Source organism: Periplaneta americana, chromosome 8, assembly GCF_040183065.1.
Source record: "Periplaneta americana isolate PAMFEO1 chromosome 8, P.americana_PAMFEO1_priV1, whole genome shotgun sequence".
Lineage (NCBI taxonomy): Eukaryota > Metazoa > Arthropoda > Insecta > Blattodea > Blattidae > Periplaneta > Periplaneta americana.
The window spans coordinates 41712561-41731778 of NC_091124.1; the positions used below are offsets into that span (position 1 = coordinate 41712561).

General features: G+C 35.3%; 1 protein-coding gene across 2 annotated transcripts in view; it reads right to left on the reverse strand.

Annotated features, from left to right (window-relative positions):
- LOC138704672 (uncharacterized) overlaps positions 1-19218 on the reverse strand; it is a 375369-nt gene that overhangs the window by 161589 nt on the left and 194562 nt on the right. For both annotated transcript variants that reach the window (XM_069832796.1, XM_069832797.1), the window contains exon 2: positions 3544-3724. In XM_069832796.1, the coding sequence (XP_069688897.1) occupies positions 3544-3714 (171 nt within the window). In that variant the 5' untranslated portion in view covers positions 3715-3724. The remainder of the gene's footprint in view (positions 1-3543; positions 3725-19218) is intronic.

The following is a 19218-nucleotide window of genomic DNA, read 5'->3' on the forward strand; positions in this document are numbered from 1 at the left end:
CTCGTTATGAGTGACTGGTTGGCCGGGATCCGATGGAATAAGCGCCGTCTTAAATCACGAAGTGATTTGCGCATATCATATACTACTGGGTTCAGAAATTTCCCGGAATTTTACTACCATTTTTCGTATTAGTGTATAACAAGGGATATTATACATTTATTTTGTTGGTAACATTCATGATGTCATTAACTTAAAGTCTGTTGATAATGGCGATTGTTGGTTCTGAGTTGTAGGCAATTGTTTATCATAGTGTTTTGTTTGTTCGTCGCATTTTGTAATTATGTCCACAGAGCAACGTACAAACATCAAGTTCTCTGTTTTGTTACACAAAACTCCTGCAGACACATTAAGATTGTTGGAAGAAACATATGGCGAACCAGCAATGAAAAAAACTCAAGTGTATGCCTGGCATAAACGCTTTTCTGGTGGCCGTGATAGCATCAAAGATAACGTACGCAGCGACCGACCAACAACTGCAACAAATGAAGCAATCGCTCAGCGTGTGCGTAATGTTGTGAGGGACGACCGACGTAAAACCATAAAAGAAATAGCAGCAGAGGTCGGAATATCAGTCGGAAGTATACACAATGTTCTTCACAAGCATCTCAACATGATATGACGTGTCTCAGAAGTTAGATCCGAAAATGCTGTCGGCAGAACAGAAAGAAACAAGAATGACTCTTGCTGGGGACATGATCAGTACGGCTGATGAAGATGGTGATTTCTTAAACAAAATTATTGCTGGTGATGAAACCTGGTGCTACTTGTACGACCCAGTCCCTAAACGACAGTCATCTGAGTGGAAATCGAAAACATCTCCTCGGAAGCAAAAATTTCCTAGGGACACTTCCAAAGGCAAAGTTATGTTGGAAGTTTTCTTCGACTCTCAGGGTCTCATCCACCATGAGTTCATTCCAGAAGGTCGTACTGTAACGAAAGAATTGTACGTAGAAATCCTCCGTCGCCTCCGGGACGCAGTGAGAAGGAAACGTCCAGAAAAGTGGGTAGAAACAACTGGTTCCTTATGCATGACAATGCACCTGCTCATCGCGCAATTATTGTAAAGAATTTTCTTGCCAGGCACAACATAACTGCTTTGGATCACCCACCATACTCTCCTGATCTTTCACCACCTGATTACTTTCTGTTTCCCCGTCTGAAAAGTCATCTGAAAGGACGGAATTCAATGCTGAAGAGGTTATCGCAAACGCGACGAGAGCACTAAGACGGGTTTCATAAAATGGCTTCCAGGCCTGCTTCCAGGAACTCTACACGCGTTGGCAAAAGTGTGTTGTTGCGGAAGGCAACTATTTTGAAGGGAATGCTGTAGAATAGTGTTTAAGGTACGTTGTTTCTATGATACTAGCAAATTCCGGGAACTTTTTGAACCTAGTATGTATATTATTTTAATGTACCGCAGTACATATGATGTTTCCATTCAGATATTCTGCGTCATCGTACGAAGAAATAATTTTTCTCCGTTCCACTACTCTTTCATCGTATGGTGACGCAGAATATCTGCATGGAAACATCATAATATGTACTTCGGCACATTAAATAATATATGTGTAACATCGTTTTTGTATCCAGTACACATTTTTCAGTATTATGAGGCATTTTGAATCCCTAGTGTGTTGTAATTTTAATAGTAGCAGTGATGATGATGATGATGATGATAATAATAATAATAATAATAATAATAATAATAATAATAAAGGTAAAAAGGTAAAGGTATCCCCGTAACATGCCATGAAGGCACTTGGGGGGGGGGCATAGAGGTAGAGATCCATGCTTTCCATGACCTCGGCATTAGAACGAGGTGGTGTGGTCGGCACCACGCTCCGACCGCCTTTTACCCCCCGGGAAAGACCCAGTACTCAATTTTATAGGAGGCTGAGTGAACTTCGGGGCCGTTCTGGAAGTTTGGCAACGAGAAAAATCCCGTCACCACTTGGGATCGAACCCCGAATCTTCCAGTCCGTATCCAGCTGCTCTACCAACTGAGCTACCCGGCCGCCCAATAATAATAATAATAATAATAATAATAATAATAATAATAATAATGTAATAATAATAATGATAATTTTTAATTAAAAAGATTCAATTCACTTTCCCCGGAAAATGGCACGTGATGGGACAATTTGGATTTTAAATTCATATTAAGAAACTAGTTCGATTAATTAAAATGTGTCTTGGAGAAACTTACAGCAGAGTCCGTATAGGCCAGTTTCTATCTGATGCTTTTCCAATTCACTGCGGGCTAAAGCAGGGAGATGCACTATCACCTTTACTTTTTAACTTCGCTCTAGAATATGCCATTAGGAAAGTTCAGGATAATAGACAGGGTTTGGAGTTGATTGGATTACATCAGCTTCTTGTCTGTGCGGATGACGTGAATATGTTAGGAGAAAATCCACAAACGATTAGGGAAAACGCGGAAATTCTAGTTGAAGCAAGTAAAGCGATAGGGTTGGAAGTAAATCCCGAAAAGACTAAGTATATGATTAAGTCTCGTGACCAGAATATTGTACGAAATGGAACTATAAAAATTGGAGATTTATCTTTCGAAGAGGTGGAAAAATTGAAATATCTTGGAGCAACAGTAACAAATATAAATGACACTCGGGAGGAAATTAAACGCAAATAAATATGGGAAATGCGTGTTATTATTCGGTTGAGAAGCTTTTGTCATCTAGTCTTCTGTCAAAAAATCTGAAAGTTAGAATATATAAAACAGTTATATTACCGGTTGTTCTGTATGGTTGTGAAACTTGGACTCTCACTTTGAGAGAGGAACATAGGTTAAGGGTGTTTGAGAATAAGGTGCTTAGGAAAATATTTGGGACTAAGAGGGATGAAGTTACAGGAGAATGGAGAAAGTTACACAACGCAGAGCTGCAGACATTGTATTCTTCAACTGACATAATTAGGAACATAAAGTCCAGACGTTTGAGATGGTCAGGACATGTATCACGTATGGGCGAATCCAGAAGTGCATATAGAGTGTTAGTTGGGAGGCCGGAGGGAAAAAGACCTTTGGGAAGGCCGAGGCGTAGGAGGGAACATAATATTACAAATGGATTTGAGGGAGGTGGGATATGATGACAGAGACTGGATTAATCTTGCTCAGGAAAGGGACCAATGGCGGGCTTATGTGAGGGCGGCAATGAACCTCCGGGTAGTAAGTAAGTATTTAGGCCACACATGTTAGTAATATTCACATAATTTTATTTCGGAGCAAGACAAAAAATAAACATTTGTTATTATTTGTTTGAAGTTCATTTTCATCTAACAAGCTATTCTGGCACGTCGTTACAATAATTGAAAATGTAATTCGTTTTCAACGCCCCTTGTAAACTACTGTTCACATACGATGACACAGAGGTATGGTAATAACAGAGCGGTAATGAAGTGGGCAGGGGAAGGAAATGCACGGAGGGAACTCGACACGTATAATTAGCAAGTAGCGTGAGAGTTGCATGAGTGTGTTAAGCTAGTTAGGATGCATTTCTTTCCGCCACACCCTAATACAGTGAAGATTACCTGCAGGTAGGAGCTGCAAGCGGACAGCAGCAGTCTGTGCGCCTTGAACCGCTTGTCCTGGCAACACAAGGTGACGTCCACGAACACCTCTGACACCAGGAGCTGCTTCAGGTAGTCCAGCACTCCCACCTGATGGTGCTGCCACCGAACCTGCAGCTCGCTAGCGTCCATCTTGTGCAACCTGTCAATGAAATATATCAGATCGTGTTGTAATAACATGTCAACAACATATTCATTATGTTACACCGTTACATTTTATTTATCGTCGTGTTACTTCAATTTGTTAGGCTTCTTCGAATTTTTCTTGATAAGAAATTGACTTTGAGTGAACAAATTAATTTTGTATTAGTATTAGTATTTAGTATTAGTATTTATTGATTTAACCTGGTAGAGATAAGGCCGTCACTACGACATTCTAACATAGAAGTTAAGAACAAAGATATTTTTGTATTTACTGAATTACAAATTAAACCTACAATAACAAAATTCTATAGTGATGAAATATTTTGTGATAGATTAAGAGAACTATTTACAATAAGCCATGTCTGAACTAGTCTCAATTACTGACCAAGTGCCTAGTAAGTTTGCGTTTGAATTCAATTTTATTTCGACAGTCCCTGATGCTAGCAGGTAACGAATTCCAGAGCCTTGGCAGGGCTATTGTGAAAGAGGATTAGTATGAGGAGGTGCGATGGGATGGTATAGTTAGTATTGTTTCATGGCGAGAGCGTGTGTTCAGATTGTGGTGGGAAGAAAGGTAAGTGAAGCGAGACGATAGGTACGAAGGAATAGAAGAGTTCAAGATTTCGAAGAGAAGGAGAAGTGAATGTAAATTTTCTTCTCTTATCTAGTTTAAGCCAACCTATTGTTTCCAGGGATGGGGTAATATGATCATATTGTGTGTTTAGATCGACTAGATTGTTTGTATTCGACAGATATTGGAGAAAAAAAATGGGAGTATAAGGTTACAGTACATCAGTTGTTCATAGATTTCAAAAAGGCATATGACTCGGTTAAGAGAGAAGTATTATATGATATTCTTATTGAATTTGGTATTCCAAAGAAACTAGTTCGATTGATTAAAATGTGTCTCAGTGAAACGAATAGCAGATTCCGTATAGGTCAGTTTCTATCTGATGCTTTTCCAATTTACTGCGGGCTAAAGTAAGGAGATGCACTATCACCTTTACTTTTTAACTTTGCTTTAGAGTATGCCATTACGAAAGTTCAGGATAACAGATAAGGTTTGGAATTGAACGGGTTACATCAGCTACTTGTCTATGCGGATGACGTGAATATGTTAGGAGAAAATCCACAAACGATTAGGGAAAACACGGAAATTTTACTTGAAGCTAATAAAGAGATACGTTTGGAAGTAAATCCCGAAAAGACAAAGTATATGATTATGTCTCGTGACCAGAATATTGTACGAAATGCAAATATAAAAATTGGAAATTTATCCTTTGAAGAGGTGGAAAAATTCAAATACCTGGGAGCAACAGTAACAAATATAAATGACACTCGGGAGAAAATTAAACACAGAATAAATATGGGAATTGCCTGTTATTATTGGGTTGAGAAGGTCCTGTCATCTAGTCTCCTGTCAAAAAACCTGAAAGTTAGAATTTATGAAACATTTATATTGCCGGTTTTCTGTATGGTTGTGAAACCTGAACTCTCACTTTGAGAGAGGAGCAGAGATTAAGGGTGTTTGAGAACAAGGTTCTTAGGAAAATATTTGGGGCTAAGCGGGATGAAGTTACAGGAGAATGGAAAAAGTTACGCAACGCAGAACTGCACGCATTGTATTCTTCACCTGACATAATTAGGAACATTAAATCCAGACGTTTGAGATGGGCAGGGCATGTAGCACGTATGTGCGAATCCAGAAATGCATATAGAGTGTTAGTTGGGAGGCCAAAGGGAAACCTTTGGGGAGACCGAGACGTAGATGGGAGGATAATATTAAAATGTAGGATTTGAGGGAGGTGGGATATGATGATAGAGAATGGATTAATCTTGCTCAGGATAGGGACCAATGGCGGGCTTATGTGAGGGCGGCATTGAACCTCCGGGTTCCTTAAAAGTCAGTAAGTAAGTAAGTATTCTCTAATTTCGGAATAAATAAGTAAATAAATATATTTATACATATTTATATATATTTTTTATTTATTTCCCTTTTTTTCCATAAATTGGCCTACTTGATTGACTTCAGTTGAAAACGTATATAAATAAACTATTATTTTTATTAATGGTTACCAAAAATGGCGCCTTGCACGAAATTATGCATGCTAGTGAATATTTTATTTTAAAAGTACGTCTGTTAGTCGTTTTTGTTCGATCTATAAACTCATTTCGAACACGAAGGTCAACGAGTGTTGCTGATAGAATGTGAAGCTGTGAGGAGTTCTAACGGGAAATTCTCTTCCATCATTACACATAAGCTACGCGTGAAGTTTTACTGCCCAAGCTGGTCTTTTAAAAACCACAGAAATTCCGATCTGTCCCCTGATTTGCATAAGCTTAGAATCCTAGTACAGGCGGTGCCCACATAAAGAAGGATTTGCATGTGTTGTAGAGTGGCGTATAACGGTGTACTCGTAGGCCTATTAAAGATTAGTTGTTCACGCTGAACTTGTTAGTGTTTTGATGAATATCATAATTGCACGTCATGGTCATGAGTTCTAATCCCAACTAGAACAGTGTCACCTATAGATGATGTAATATCTGCAGTCACAGTTGTTAAAGATTTAAACTTCTACTTATGATTTTGTTTGTACTTAATATCTTTGAGTCAATTTATCAGGGAATGATGTAGCCTACATGAAATATAATAATTTTAGTACTAGTCTGTCTGTGTACAACCATTTCTACTAAACTATTGGACGGATTTTGTTCATATTCAGTATCTACGACGAGTCAATTTATCAGGGAATGATGTATATGAAATATAATAATTTTAGTACTAGTCTGTCTGTGTAAAGCGATTTCTACTAAACTATTGGACGGATTTTGTTCATATTCAGTATCTACTAGTCAATTTATCAGGGAATTATGTAGCCTATATAAAATATAATAATTTTAGTACTAGTTTGTGTACAGTGATTTCTACTAAACTATTGGACGGATTTTGTTCATATTGAGTATCTACGAGTCAATTTATCAGAGAATTATGTAGCCTACATAAAATATAATAATTTTAGTACTAGTCTGTGTACAGTGATTTCTACTAAACTATTGGACGGATTTTGTTCATATTCAGTATCTACTAGTCAATTTATCAGGGAATTATGTAGCCTATATAAAATATAATAATTTTAGTACTAGTTTGTGTACAGTGATTTCTACTAAACTATTTGACGAATTTTGTTCATATTGAGTATCTACGAGTCAATTTATCAGGGAATTATGTAGCCTACATAAAATAGAATAATTTTAGTACTAGTCTGTGTATAATGATTTCTACTAAACTATTGGACGGATTTTGTTAATATTCAGTATCTACTAGTCAATTTATCAGGGAATGATGTACATGAAATATAATAATTTTAGTACTAGTCTGTCTGTGTACAGCCATTTCTACTAAACTATTGGACGGATTTTGTTAATATTCAGTATCTACTAGTCAATTTATCAGGGAATGATGTACATGAAATATAATAATTTTAGTACTAGTCTGTCTGTGTACAGCCATTTCTACTAAACTATTGGACGGATTTTGTTAATATTCAGTATCTACTAGTCAATTTATCAAGGAATGATGTACATGAAATATAATAATTTTAGTACTAGTCTGTCTGTGTACAGCCATTTCTACTAAACTATTGGACGGATTTTGTTCATACTCAGTATCTACGACGAGTCAATTTATCAGGGAATGATGTATATGAAATATAATAATTTTAGTACTAGTCTGTCTGTGTAAAGCGATTTCTACTAAACTATTGGACGGATTTTGTTCATATTCAGTATCTACTAGTCAATTTATCAGGGAATTATGTAGCCTATATAAAATATAATAATTTTAGTACTAGTTTGTGTACAGTGATTTCTACTAAACTATTGGACGGATTTTGTTCATATTGAGTATCTACGAGTCAATTTATCAGGGAATTATGTAGCCTACATAAAATATAATAATTTTAGTACTAGTCTGTGTACAGTGATTTCTACTAAACTATTGGACGGATTTTGTTCATATTGAGTATCTACGAGTCAATTTATCAGGGAATTATGTAGCCTATATAAAATATAATAATTTTAGTACTAGTTTGTGTACAGTGATTTCTACTAAACTATTTGACGGATTTTGTTCATATTGAGTATCTACGAGTCAATTTATCAGGGAATTATGTAGCCTACATAAAATAGAATAATTTTAGTACTAGTCTGTGTACAATGATTTCTACTAAACTATTGGACGGATTTTGTTAATATTCAGTATCTACTAGTCAATTTATCAGGGAATGATGTACATGAAATATAATAATTTTAGTACTAGTCTGTCTGTGTACAGCCATTTCTACTAAACTATTGGACGGATTTTGTTAATATTCAGTATCTACTAGTCAATTTATCAGGGAATGATGTACATGAAATATAATAATTTTAGTACTAGTCTGTCTGTGTACAGCCATTTCTACTAAACTATTGGACGGATTTTGTTCATACTCAGTATCTACGACGAGTCAATTTATCAGGGAATGATGTATATGAAATATAATAATTTTAGTACTAGTCTGTCTGTGTAAAGCGATTTCTACTAAACTATTGGACGGATTTTGTTCATATTCAGTATCTACTAGTCAATTTATCAGGGAATTATGTAGCCTATATAAAATATAATAATTTTAGTACTAGTTTGTGTACAGTGATTTCTACTAAACTATTGGACGGATTTTGTTCATATTGAGTATCTACGAGTCAATTTATCAGGGAATTATGTAGCCTACATAAAATATAATAATTTTAGTACTAGTCTGTGTACAGTGATTTCTACTAAACTATTGGACGGATTTTGTTCATATTCAGTATCTACTAGTCAATTTATCAGGGAATTATGTAGCCTATATAAAATATAATAATTTTAGTACTAGTTTGTGTACAGTGATTTCTACTAAACTATTGGACGGATTTTGTTCATATTGAGTATCTACGAGTCAATTTATCAGGGAATTATGTAGCCTACATAAAATAGAATAATTTTAGTATTAGTCTGTGTACAGTGATTTCTACTAAACTATTGGACGGATTTTGTTAATATTCAGTATCTACGAGTCAATTTATCATGGAATGATGTACATGAAATATAATAATTTTAGTAGTATTCTGTGTACAGCGATTTCTACTAAACTCTTGGACGGATTTTCTTCATATTCAGTATCTACGAGTCAATTTATCAGTGAATGATGTACATGAAATATAATAATTTTAGTACTAGTCTGTCTGTGTACAGTGATTTCTACTGAACTATTGGTCGGATTTTGTTCATAATTTAGTATCTACGAGTAATTTATCAGGGAATGATGTAGCCTACATGAATTATAATAATGTATTAGGGAAAGCCCATAAAAGCAATGCTTTTACCTCGATATGGAATCCTCTATTAAAAAAATGTATCTATAATTAAATTGTTACCATAGTAATCATACCCATCATAGAGCAACTGAAATATTGCGTAACACACATACAGAAGGGTGATCTTTCAGATGATATTAAGGAACTGTAGGGTATGTGTAACTTGAAATGAATATTTTCTATGACGTCATAACTTGGACAGTAGTTGCGAAAATAATTTCATAAAAGTATTCCTTTCTAAATATAAAGTTTTTAACATGTCTGAGCATTTTGGCCATGATTTCCTCGTTACATTTTAATTGTAATTATGCGTTAGTTTTGAAAACCCTGTATAGTAATATTTCTTCTCTATATGTAGACTATTCTTTGGCTATTATTAAAAAAAATAAAATCGTAAATAAACGAAAATTCTCTTTTAAGTGAGATGAAACAGAAAAATGTGGAGGGGAAAATAAGACCCTAATTTCATTCTTAATCATACCATGGCCATTTGAACAAATATAGGGACGTATTAAATTTAGTGGCTGAATGTAATAAGCGCCCACTTCAGTCACTGTTCAAAATGTTTCGATAAAACATGTATTTTTTTTTAATTAATTAACCTATGACCCTATACATTTTCAGGTAGAAAGATTGATATGTATTGTAATATCATGTCAAAAAAGAACGTAGCATTTAGATATTTATAGAGAGAAATTAATCCTCTTATTGATGTTCTGGCTGATATGTACTCGTACCTCTATCATCACTTGACGATATGTGTCAGAGGAAGAACAATTGTTTGTATGCAAATTAAGCTTTCAGGAATAACTCCCTGTGAAGTTAATTTGAATAATTTCGAGGGAAAAATTGTTCCGGGGCCGGGTATCGAACCCGGGACCTTTGGTTAAACGTACCAACGCTCTCCCACTGAGCTACCCGGGAACTCTACCCGACACCGATCCAATTTTTCCCTCTATATCCACAGACCTCAAAGTGGGCTGACAACCGTCAAGCAACCAACATTTGAGTGCACACTAACTCTGTGTGACTTTAAATTGTGGTTTTCTGTTACGTACAGTGACGTGTATTATGCAAATTAAGCTTTCAGGGATAACTCCCTGTGAAGTTAATTTGAATAATTTCGAGGGAAAAATTGTTCCGGGGCCGGGTATCGAACCCGGGACCTTTGGTTAAACGTACCAACGCTCTCCCACTGAGCTACCCGGGAACTCTACCCGACACCGATCCAATTTTTCCCTCTATATCCACAGACCTCAAAGTGGGCTGACAACCGTCAAGCAACCAACATTTGAGTGCACACTAACTCTGTGTGACTTTAAATTGTGGTTTTCTGTTACGTACAGTGACGTGTATTATGCAAATTAAGCTTTCAGGAATAACTCCCTGTGAAGTTAATTTGAATAATTTCGAAGTCTGTGGATATAGAGGGAAAAATTGGATTGGTGTTGGGTAGAGTTCCCGGGTAGCTCAGTGGGAGAGCGTTGGTACGTTTAACCAAAGGTCCCGGGTTCGATACCCGGCCCCGGAACAATTTTTCCCTCGAAATTATTCAATTGTTTGTATGCATCTGAAATCTGACTAGTGTAATATGTAGCTACTTGGCGATGAATGCAATGGAGGGGGAAAGGAACTGGCCACTCTACCTCATTATCTCCTGGCCTAGTTGCCTCATAATTGGTGTTTCTTTGGTATCACTTGTGAGATTTAGACCTGTCTTTGGACAGTTAACTAAACAACAACATCAACATCAACAACAACAACGAGGCGGAGAAATTAGTACTTAATATTAAAGTTTTGAAAAATTACTGCAAATGGAATGGGTCCTTATTCAATTCAGCCACTCATTGGTAACTTATTTGAGACAATATATTCTGTAACACGCAATATTTACACCGTGCAGTCTCGGTTTCAAATGGAAGCTGGGTACAATAAAGTTATTGAGGTCTTGTGAATTGTTGCAGCAATAGCAGTGATGTGGGATGTCGTAATATTCGTAGGAAACCTGCTTCCACAGCTTGTCATACAAGCAAGGAGGATTCTATATCAGGAAACGAGACAATGCATTGGCATGCGACACCAGCAGACAAGCGACGAATACATTACTATTGTGTTTAACAAATGGGTAACACATGACGCAAACACGAAATGGGCGGTGTCAATCGTTAGACGAAGAGAACAGGTACAGGACAAAAAAAAAAAAAAACTTTCGAATCACATATACAAATATCTTCTAACCTTTTGCCAAACTAGGAGAGAGTTCCTTGACCATCCGACTATAGGAAAAAAAAAAAAAAAACACGTTCTTAAATCGTTGACATGGAAACCAGAAGCCTTAAGAGACCAGTTTATAAAAATCCGTACCACACCCAAATTTCACCCTCGAGGGAATAAATCACGAAATGATTGAAAGAAAAATGTCGGGGTAACTATGGTAATCCGGTTCTGTTTTGGTATTGAAACAATTTAGTTATAAGGATCCAGTTTCACTCATATCTACGGTTCCATCTGTTACAGCTCCAATTAAAATATATAAGCGGGAATGATTAACTGATGTTGCTAGCCTTCAAACAGAATCAGTTGTGCATTGCTTTTACACAACATTTTTAGGCCTGCGATTATAAAAAAAAGATCACAATAATACGCCAAACCGGTTATTTTAATTTGGACATGGCTCCACATGGATTACAATGCCCGAAAATGTCCGCTTGCGCGATAATTTCTACTAGATGACCTTTAAAATTGAGACCATTGCTTGGGGTAGTGCCAGCTAGCTTCACTTGTTTAGGGTCTGGTTTCTCTGCGGCCGGGTCAAAACGAAACTAGCATCCAAGCGGCGAAAGTCTAGCGAGATCATAAAAAAAGTGATCTGAGACTTGAACCCTACCCGAATTACGAAACCGGGCCCACCTCGAAAATGTGTCGCACGATATGGACCTCGCAGCTGCTTCCTAGCTTACGTAAGGTCGATGATTCAGTTTCACAAGCTGTTTGCTCTACTAATGAGGCGTGTTGCCGTTGCCGCCCGTGACACTCCAAGTTTTAAGTATCATTACGTTACCTGTAACTCTATTCAGGTCTTGTAATTAATGTGGACAAGTTTTTGGTGTTTTAAATCATTGTTCAGACTAGTGAACATGACCGAAATATCTTCGTATTAAACATAAGATTGTTCTGACAGTAGCACACCGAATGTACGTACGAGAAAAAAAAAAACTCATGTTCTAATATTCTTGCACAAATAAGACAGATATCTCAGAACGTAAGCAATTAACTCATTTTATCCATGACTGCTATCTAAACTCATATTTATTTCAGTATCCTTAGCAACCTAAACAATTGCTTTATTCACAGCAGTGAATTAAAATTTCGCACGATCGTGTTTTTTTTTTTTGCTGTATTTACAGCTATTTTCGTTAGGCCTTGAAAGTTAGAATTCCCACACAGAAACTTGTTGCTAGGGAAACCATTCTGAATATTATAAAAATGTACTGAAATAGACACATTACAGTGCACTTATTGTTACTTAGTTACTGGAGTTTTGCGAAGGCTTTGGTATAATATTGCTCTAAATTTGCTGAATGCAAAATATATTGTATTTGCAATTTTAAAAATGTGATCGCTCTGCTCGTTTTTCAGACTTTTTCTCGATTTTGTAAAAATCACTACCCAACCTTGCATCGTAATATAAGCCTACTATTTCCATGACTCTCTTCATGACAACTAACGCATTAGTAATAATATTTATTTATTTGTAACTTCTTAACTAAGAAAAGGTATCGAATTTAAAATTAAATTTAGATACCAGTAATGGATAAAATATTCTATAGCACACTAGCGTGAGCAGATTTTATGCGTACTATTACACTTTTACTACGTCATACTACTTTTGACCAATAAAGCGGTACGAAAGGACGTCTTTCAACCAATCATGGCTGCTTATCGCACAGTTTATTGCTTCCCTAGCATTTTTTAAATATTATCGCTTCCCTAGCATTTGTTTTTTTTATCACTACCCTAGCATTTGTTTCTTTGTTTGCCAACATTTCAAACTGCACTGGTATGGACGTCAAAAAAAAAAAATTACAAACCACTCCAGTCCATGTCCATGCACAGCAGTTTCAAATATGACTCACATTGGCATTCAAGAACAAGAATTAATAAAGATCACTGGTCATAGCTACGCATCTTCCTTGAAACTCTATTTATAAATAAATAAGGAGCACCATTCGGAAATCCTAAATAGGTTGAGGAATACACCATGTACATCAACGAGTTCCACTTCTTTTACGCACACGTCCAATATAACATCAACTGAACCACCAACCACTAAAATATTCAAATTTAAAAATTGTACTTTCAATTTATTGTTCCTTTTAAAATTATTCATGTTTATTTTTTATTTCATCATCGTTAATTAAAACTTTTCTTGTTTATCTCATCATTCCTAATTAAAACTTTTCTAACACTTGTTTATATTATTTAGGTTATGTTATAGCTTCTGCTATATATTATGGATAGTCACGTATCAGAGATTGTTTAATACTAAGATTTATTGAAAATCATCTGTCAAGTGACGTTGATTACTGGGATCGGGATAATTGAAGTGGAATGCAACTGTTTTAATAAAAATGAAACTGAATCAAAAAAGCTTCTTGACTAGTAACCGTCACAAAGTTCAATGAAGATTCCATAGTTGGCACAACTGATAACAAGAAAACAGCTAATCATAACACACTACTGCCATCTAGTGTAATATTTGTAATGTTGAGATGGTACAATAATACATTTGAAGACAGTTGTATTTTCTAAGTCAATTGATATTTTATTGTATTGGAGTACTTCGTTACTTCTAATTTTTACTGTATATACTTTCTTCTAATCGTGTAATAGTCAATTAAATCGCACTTGAGTTTTGATCTTCTCTAGATAAATCAAAACCTCTAGTGAGATTACTGTTGATAAAATCTAAATTTTACTTTCTTATAGTATAAATTACTATCAGTCACCAGATCATAAAATAATCAACTTGCTAAGGTATTATTATAGGTAGGGATGACAGATTTTAGCAACTTAAAACTAAAAAGAAAATTAGCATTTTAAAAATCAAATTTAGCAATTATAGGACTTTAAGTGTAGCAATTTTACATTAAGATTGGAGCAAATTTTATGCAAAGTTTGATGGTAGATATTCAATGTTATCAATGTATATTAACAGATTCAGTTTCGATATTTTCTAGTTAAAATACTTGAAAATAACAAATAAATAAAAGAACATGTTTCGGAATAGAATTATACCATATCTTCGGCATGTTTCTTAATGTTTCATATTCAATTTCTTAATGACTAAATAAGGAAAGAAATGTAAGAAACTGTAGCTGAGAATTAGTACTTAAATGGTCTATAAACTGGACGTGACAATAGTGCCAAGGTTTGTCAAATTATTGATGTTCTATCCCAGCTGATAGGAGTGTACATTTTTTTAACACATGGATCTCAAAATAAAGGCTAAATACAACTCATGTGCAAAGTACAGACCTACATTACATAGACTAGAATTGCGTCGCTGCTGTTATTTCAAAACACAAGTCCATTGACAGCTGAAATCGAGGTTTCGGGTCTAACGGCTGCAAAACATCGATCCTCAAAGGTTTACGAATGTTTATAGATGAATGAACAATACATTTTAAGTAAATGACAAAATACAAATCACTTGTAGTGGAATGGTAGCATAGGGGTATTTACCCAAAGAGCGCGCAGTCCTACAAGAGTACGCAGCTTTAATTTTCTATATTGGCTGCATTGCAACGAGCTGAAGTGTAACTTGTAAGAAGGTATCTTCATAAGCGATGTTCTGATATAGAAGTCACTTTTTATTGCTGAGGATTATATTAGTTATTGGTAAGTTGCAATTTTTTATACTAATCTTGTAATTTTGTGTATATTGAAATTAGCTTCTTTCTCAGGAAATAATTTTGAAATAGGTTTTAAAATGTGCGCATGGAAAACGTTCTTCCATAACCTGTCAGTTCGCACAAAGCGGGATATCAGTTATTGCATGCTACTTCCATCTGTTGTAATTTTTTGTCAGTACAACCCAGCCTCAAAGAGGGCGCACAGCTGGATCCCTCAAGAGTGCGTGCGTACTCTTGGAGGAACTAACATTTCTAGCATTGTCGGATAAAATAAAGCAGTTTAAATTTCTTCTAGAGAAGTTAGTGTTTCTTGTTGATCTTTATAAAAGTTAATTTTTATATAAAATGTTCTACTAAGTAGGTATACTTTAGCATGTTTACGATTTTGTAGAATGAACACCGTGGGATTCTTCATTTTAGGAAACGTCGTGTAGGGAAAGTTGCATCAGCTGAGAGAGGACAGATACTTTCAATTGTGTGTTGTCTGTCTCCAACAGGCGTCTACATTCCTTCAGCTATTATTTTTCCGTGGAAAAGACACAATCCTGAATTGTACAGAGATCCTCCTGAAGGCACCTTGCACCTAATTTCGGATTCTGAATTCATGAACACGGAGCTTTTCATGGAATGGCTGCAACATTTCACAAAATTTGTAAAGCCAACCAAGGTTGATCCAGCTCTTCTAATCCTGGATAACCACACTTCGCATTGCAGCTTGGAAGCAATATTATACTGCAGAGAACACTTCATCACAGTTCTTACTCTGCCCCAAATGCGAGGCACATGATCGAGCCACTTGATAAAAGCTTCTTTGTGCCCCTTAAATCTGCCTATTCTACAGAATGTGATAAATTTATGGTTAGCAATCCAGGAAGTGTGATAACTCACAGGGAAGTTCTTCTCTGTTCTGTACTCTGGAAAAGGCGAAGAATTCATTCCGTGCCACAGGAATCTTCCCTTTTAACCCATAAATATTCACGGAGGATGATTTCCTATCGTCTGCCGTGACATCTAGACCAGAACCCAGTCAAGAAACTGAAGAGAGGAAGCCTCAACAGAAAATTCAGTTAAATCCTTATGTAAAGGAATCTCAACAAGTCCGTCAAGATTAATTTAAAAAAAATTCTATCTCTCGTCCTGGCCGTGAAAATAATCTGAATGGACAACTTTGCTCGCCGTCCACTCTGCTTCGTCAACCTTCAGTAAACCTCCAATCAAAAAGGAAGAGGATGGGGAAGAAATCAGAAACTATGACGTCATCTCCATACAAGAATGCTCTGGAGATATCAGGGAGGAAACAAACCGAAGGAACTGATCAGAAGTCCATTTGGTCAAAGGAGAAAAAGCAACTGAGGATTGACCCAGAAACTCCCACAACATCCAAAGAAAATTGCAATATTTTCTGTCCAGGTTGTGGTAAAAAATATCAGGAACCGTTGACAGAAGACTGGGTGCAATGTGAAAACTCCAAAGAATGGTGGCATGAAGACTGCTCATGCTATGAGGGAACTGGTGTATTTATTTGTGACACATGTTAGCGCGTACTCTTGAAGGACTGTATGCGCACTCTTAGATGCTTGTTCCTACAAGAGTGCGCAATGCCCAGATTTTGATTAAAGGGCCAATACTCCTCTATAATTTCTTGTGTAACTGATTCGTGTTTTATGCTTAAATAAACAATGTTCAATAACTTCAATGACATAAAAAGTGTTTACTTTATCACTCAACTTTAATGCTGGCAAGCAAATTAATTTATGTGCATACTCTTACAGTCCTTTCCCCTACCTGTTAATACAAGACCTCCTGTAGTTTATGTTTGGATATACGAGCTTCTGATGTTTTGTTTTGTTAATACAAAAAAATGGTAAATGATCATTATAAGATTTTGGTAGTTATTTCCTGAAAGCACATGTTTACGCTTCATTAATTTTATTTGCTTTTGAAAAATGTTGTTTTCAGAAGTTGTAAGGTTTTGGATTAACAGCGACGATTGCTCTTATTTATTTATTTATTTTATTGGGTTATTTTACGACGCTGTATCAACATCTAGGTTATTTAGCGTCTGAATGAAATGAAGGAGATAATGCCGGTGAAATGAGTCCGGGGTCCAGCACCGAAAGTTACCCAGCATTTGCTCGTATTGGGTTGAAGGAAAACCCCGGAAAAAACCTCAACCAGGTAACTTGTCCCGACCGGGATTCGAACCCGGGCCACCTGGTTTCGCGGCCAGATGTGCCAGGTGTGGACGCGACGATTGTAGCCCTAGGAGATGTTAGGAAACGACTCAGTAAACATATTTTTACAATTCCTGGTGCACCAGATTTGAAATCAGTTTTAGAGAATAAACATTTTAGACATTTGCTTACGTCATTGGTAAGACGCTTGGTTAGCATTGTAATTAATTTGTATAAAAGTCGTAACCATTAGAACGCGTTTCATCTCGGTTACTTTTATTTTTACAGGTTAGTGTTATATCGTCCTGAGTCCTGAGGCATTTGTTGTTCTATTTTTGAAGTTAAATATAAATGTACACTTCAGAAAAAAAAAGTAACAGACATGAGGAAAAATGCTGAGAAAATTCTGCAGGTTACAGTTAGGGCATAAATGCAGGTATATTATACTATACTTCGGGTCTCTGCACATACATTTTACTTCATAATCATGTATGAAGTACTGTATAGTATAGTATACTATACTCTCAGTATTCAGGATAATAATAATAATAATAATAATAATAATAATAATAATAATAATAATACTTATTTATACATTTATGCATTAAATAAAATAGTAATATGCGTTACAAGAGCGGTATGTTGAAGTTTTCATGTTCGAGGAAAAGTTTGAAAAAGCGAAACCTGAAAGAGAATTTATAATTAGTTGCAATGAAATCTCCATCTTGGTTTCTGTTCAATGACGGCAAATTTGCAAAACAAAAATATCTGTCTTCAATATTGTTGCTTTAAAATGTTTTCTGTGGTTACTATACTCCAGCAGGCCGTGATATACGTCTGTCATTTTTTTCCCCCAGTCTATGATGAGTCTGGAATCTTGTTGATTTTTTCACGGCTTCCTTAATGTTACTTGCATCACGAATACAGTAACTTTAGCGGAGTTGTAGAGTTTACTCAATTTTTGCAAATATTTAAAAACAATAATTAACATTGCAATTTAGGTGAAATTGCAGTGGTAAGTTTCCAATTTATAATTATTACTATATTGAACGTCTCTAAAAATAATAGGCCTATGTTAAAAGCCTAAAGCAGTAAAATCAATATGTCACTTAAGTGGTAAGAAGAGGGAAATTGTTATGTGTGTTAGGTTGGGAATACTGAATGTGGAATTTTAGACTTTCCGCGGATTGGTTTTGTGCGGAAACCAAGCAAATACATACGCACGATCTCGCACAAAAAAACATTGTTTTATATATGAACATTGTATTTGAAAACATAAGTGGGAGGGGAAAATAGGAAAAAATAAGAACAAGTAATATAGCATAACAATGAAAAAAAATGGTTTATTTAACGACGCTCGTAACTGCACACTTAAATGCCATCGACCTGGGCCAGGATCGAACCCGCAAACTCGGGCACAGAAGGCCAGCGTTATACCAGTTGCGCCACCCAGGACGACCATATCAATGAATAATAAATAATGAGAAAGAATAAGAAACGTAGAAATATATGGGAAAAGAAATAATAAATAATAAGAAATAATAAAGAAACATTGCAAAAATAAATAAATAAAATCAGGAAATTAATCAGTAAGTACATGAATAAATAAATAAATTAGTAAACAGGTAAATAAATAATTAAATAAATAAAATTAATGAATAATAAATAAATAAGTGAATAAACAAGTAAATAAATAAATAAATAAGCAAATGAATAAGTAAGCAAATAAACAAGTAAATATGTAAATATATAAATAAATAAGCAAATAAATAAATACATACTTAGACAAATAAGTGAATAAATAAATGAATGAATTAGTGAATAAATAAATGATTAAATATATAATGAAATAAATAAATAAACAAATAAGTAAATAAATAAATAAATAAATAAGCAAGTGAATAAGTAAACAAATAAAGAAGTAAATATGTAAATATATAAATAAATAAATAAGCAAATAAATAAGTAAATAAATAAATACATAGACAAATAAGTGAATGAATGAATAA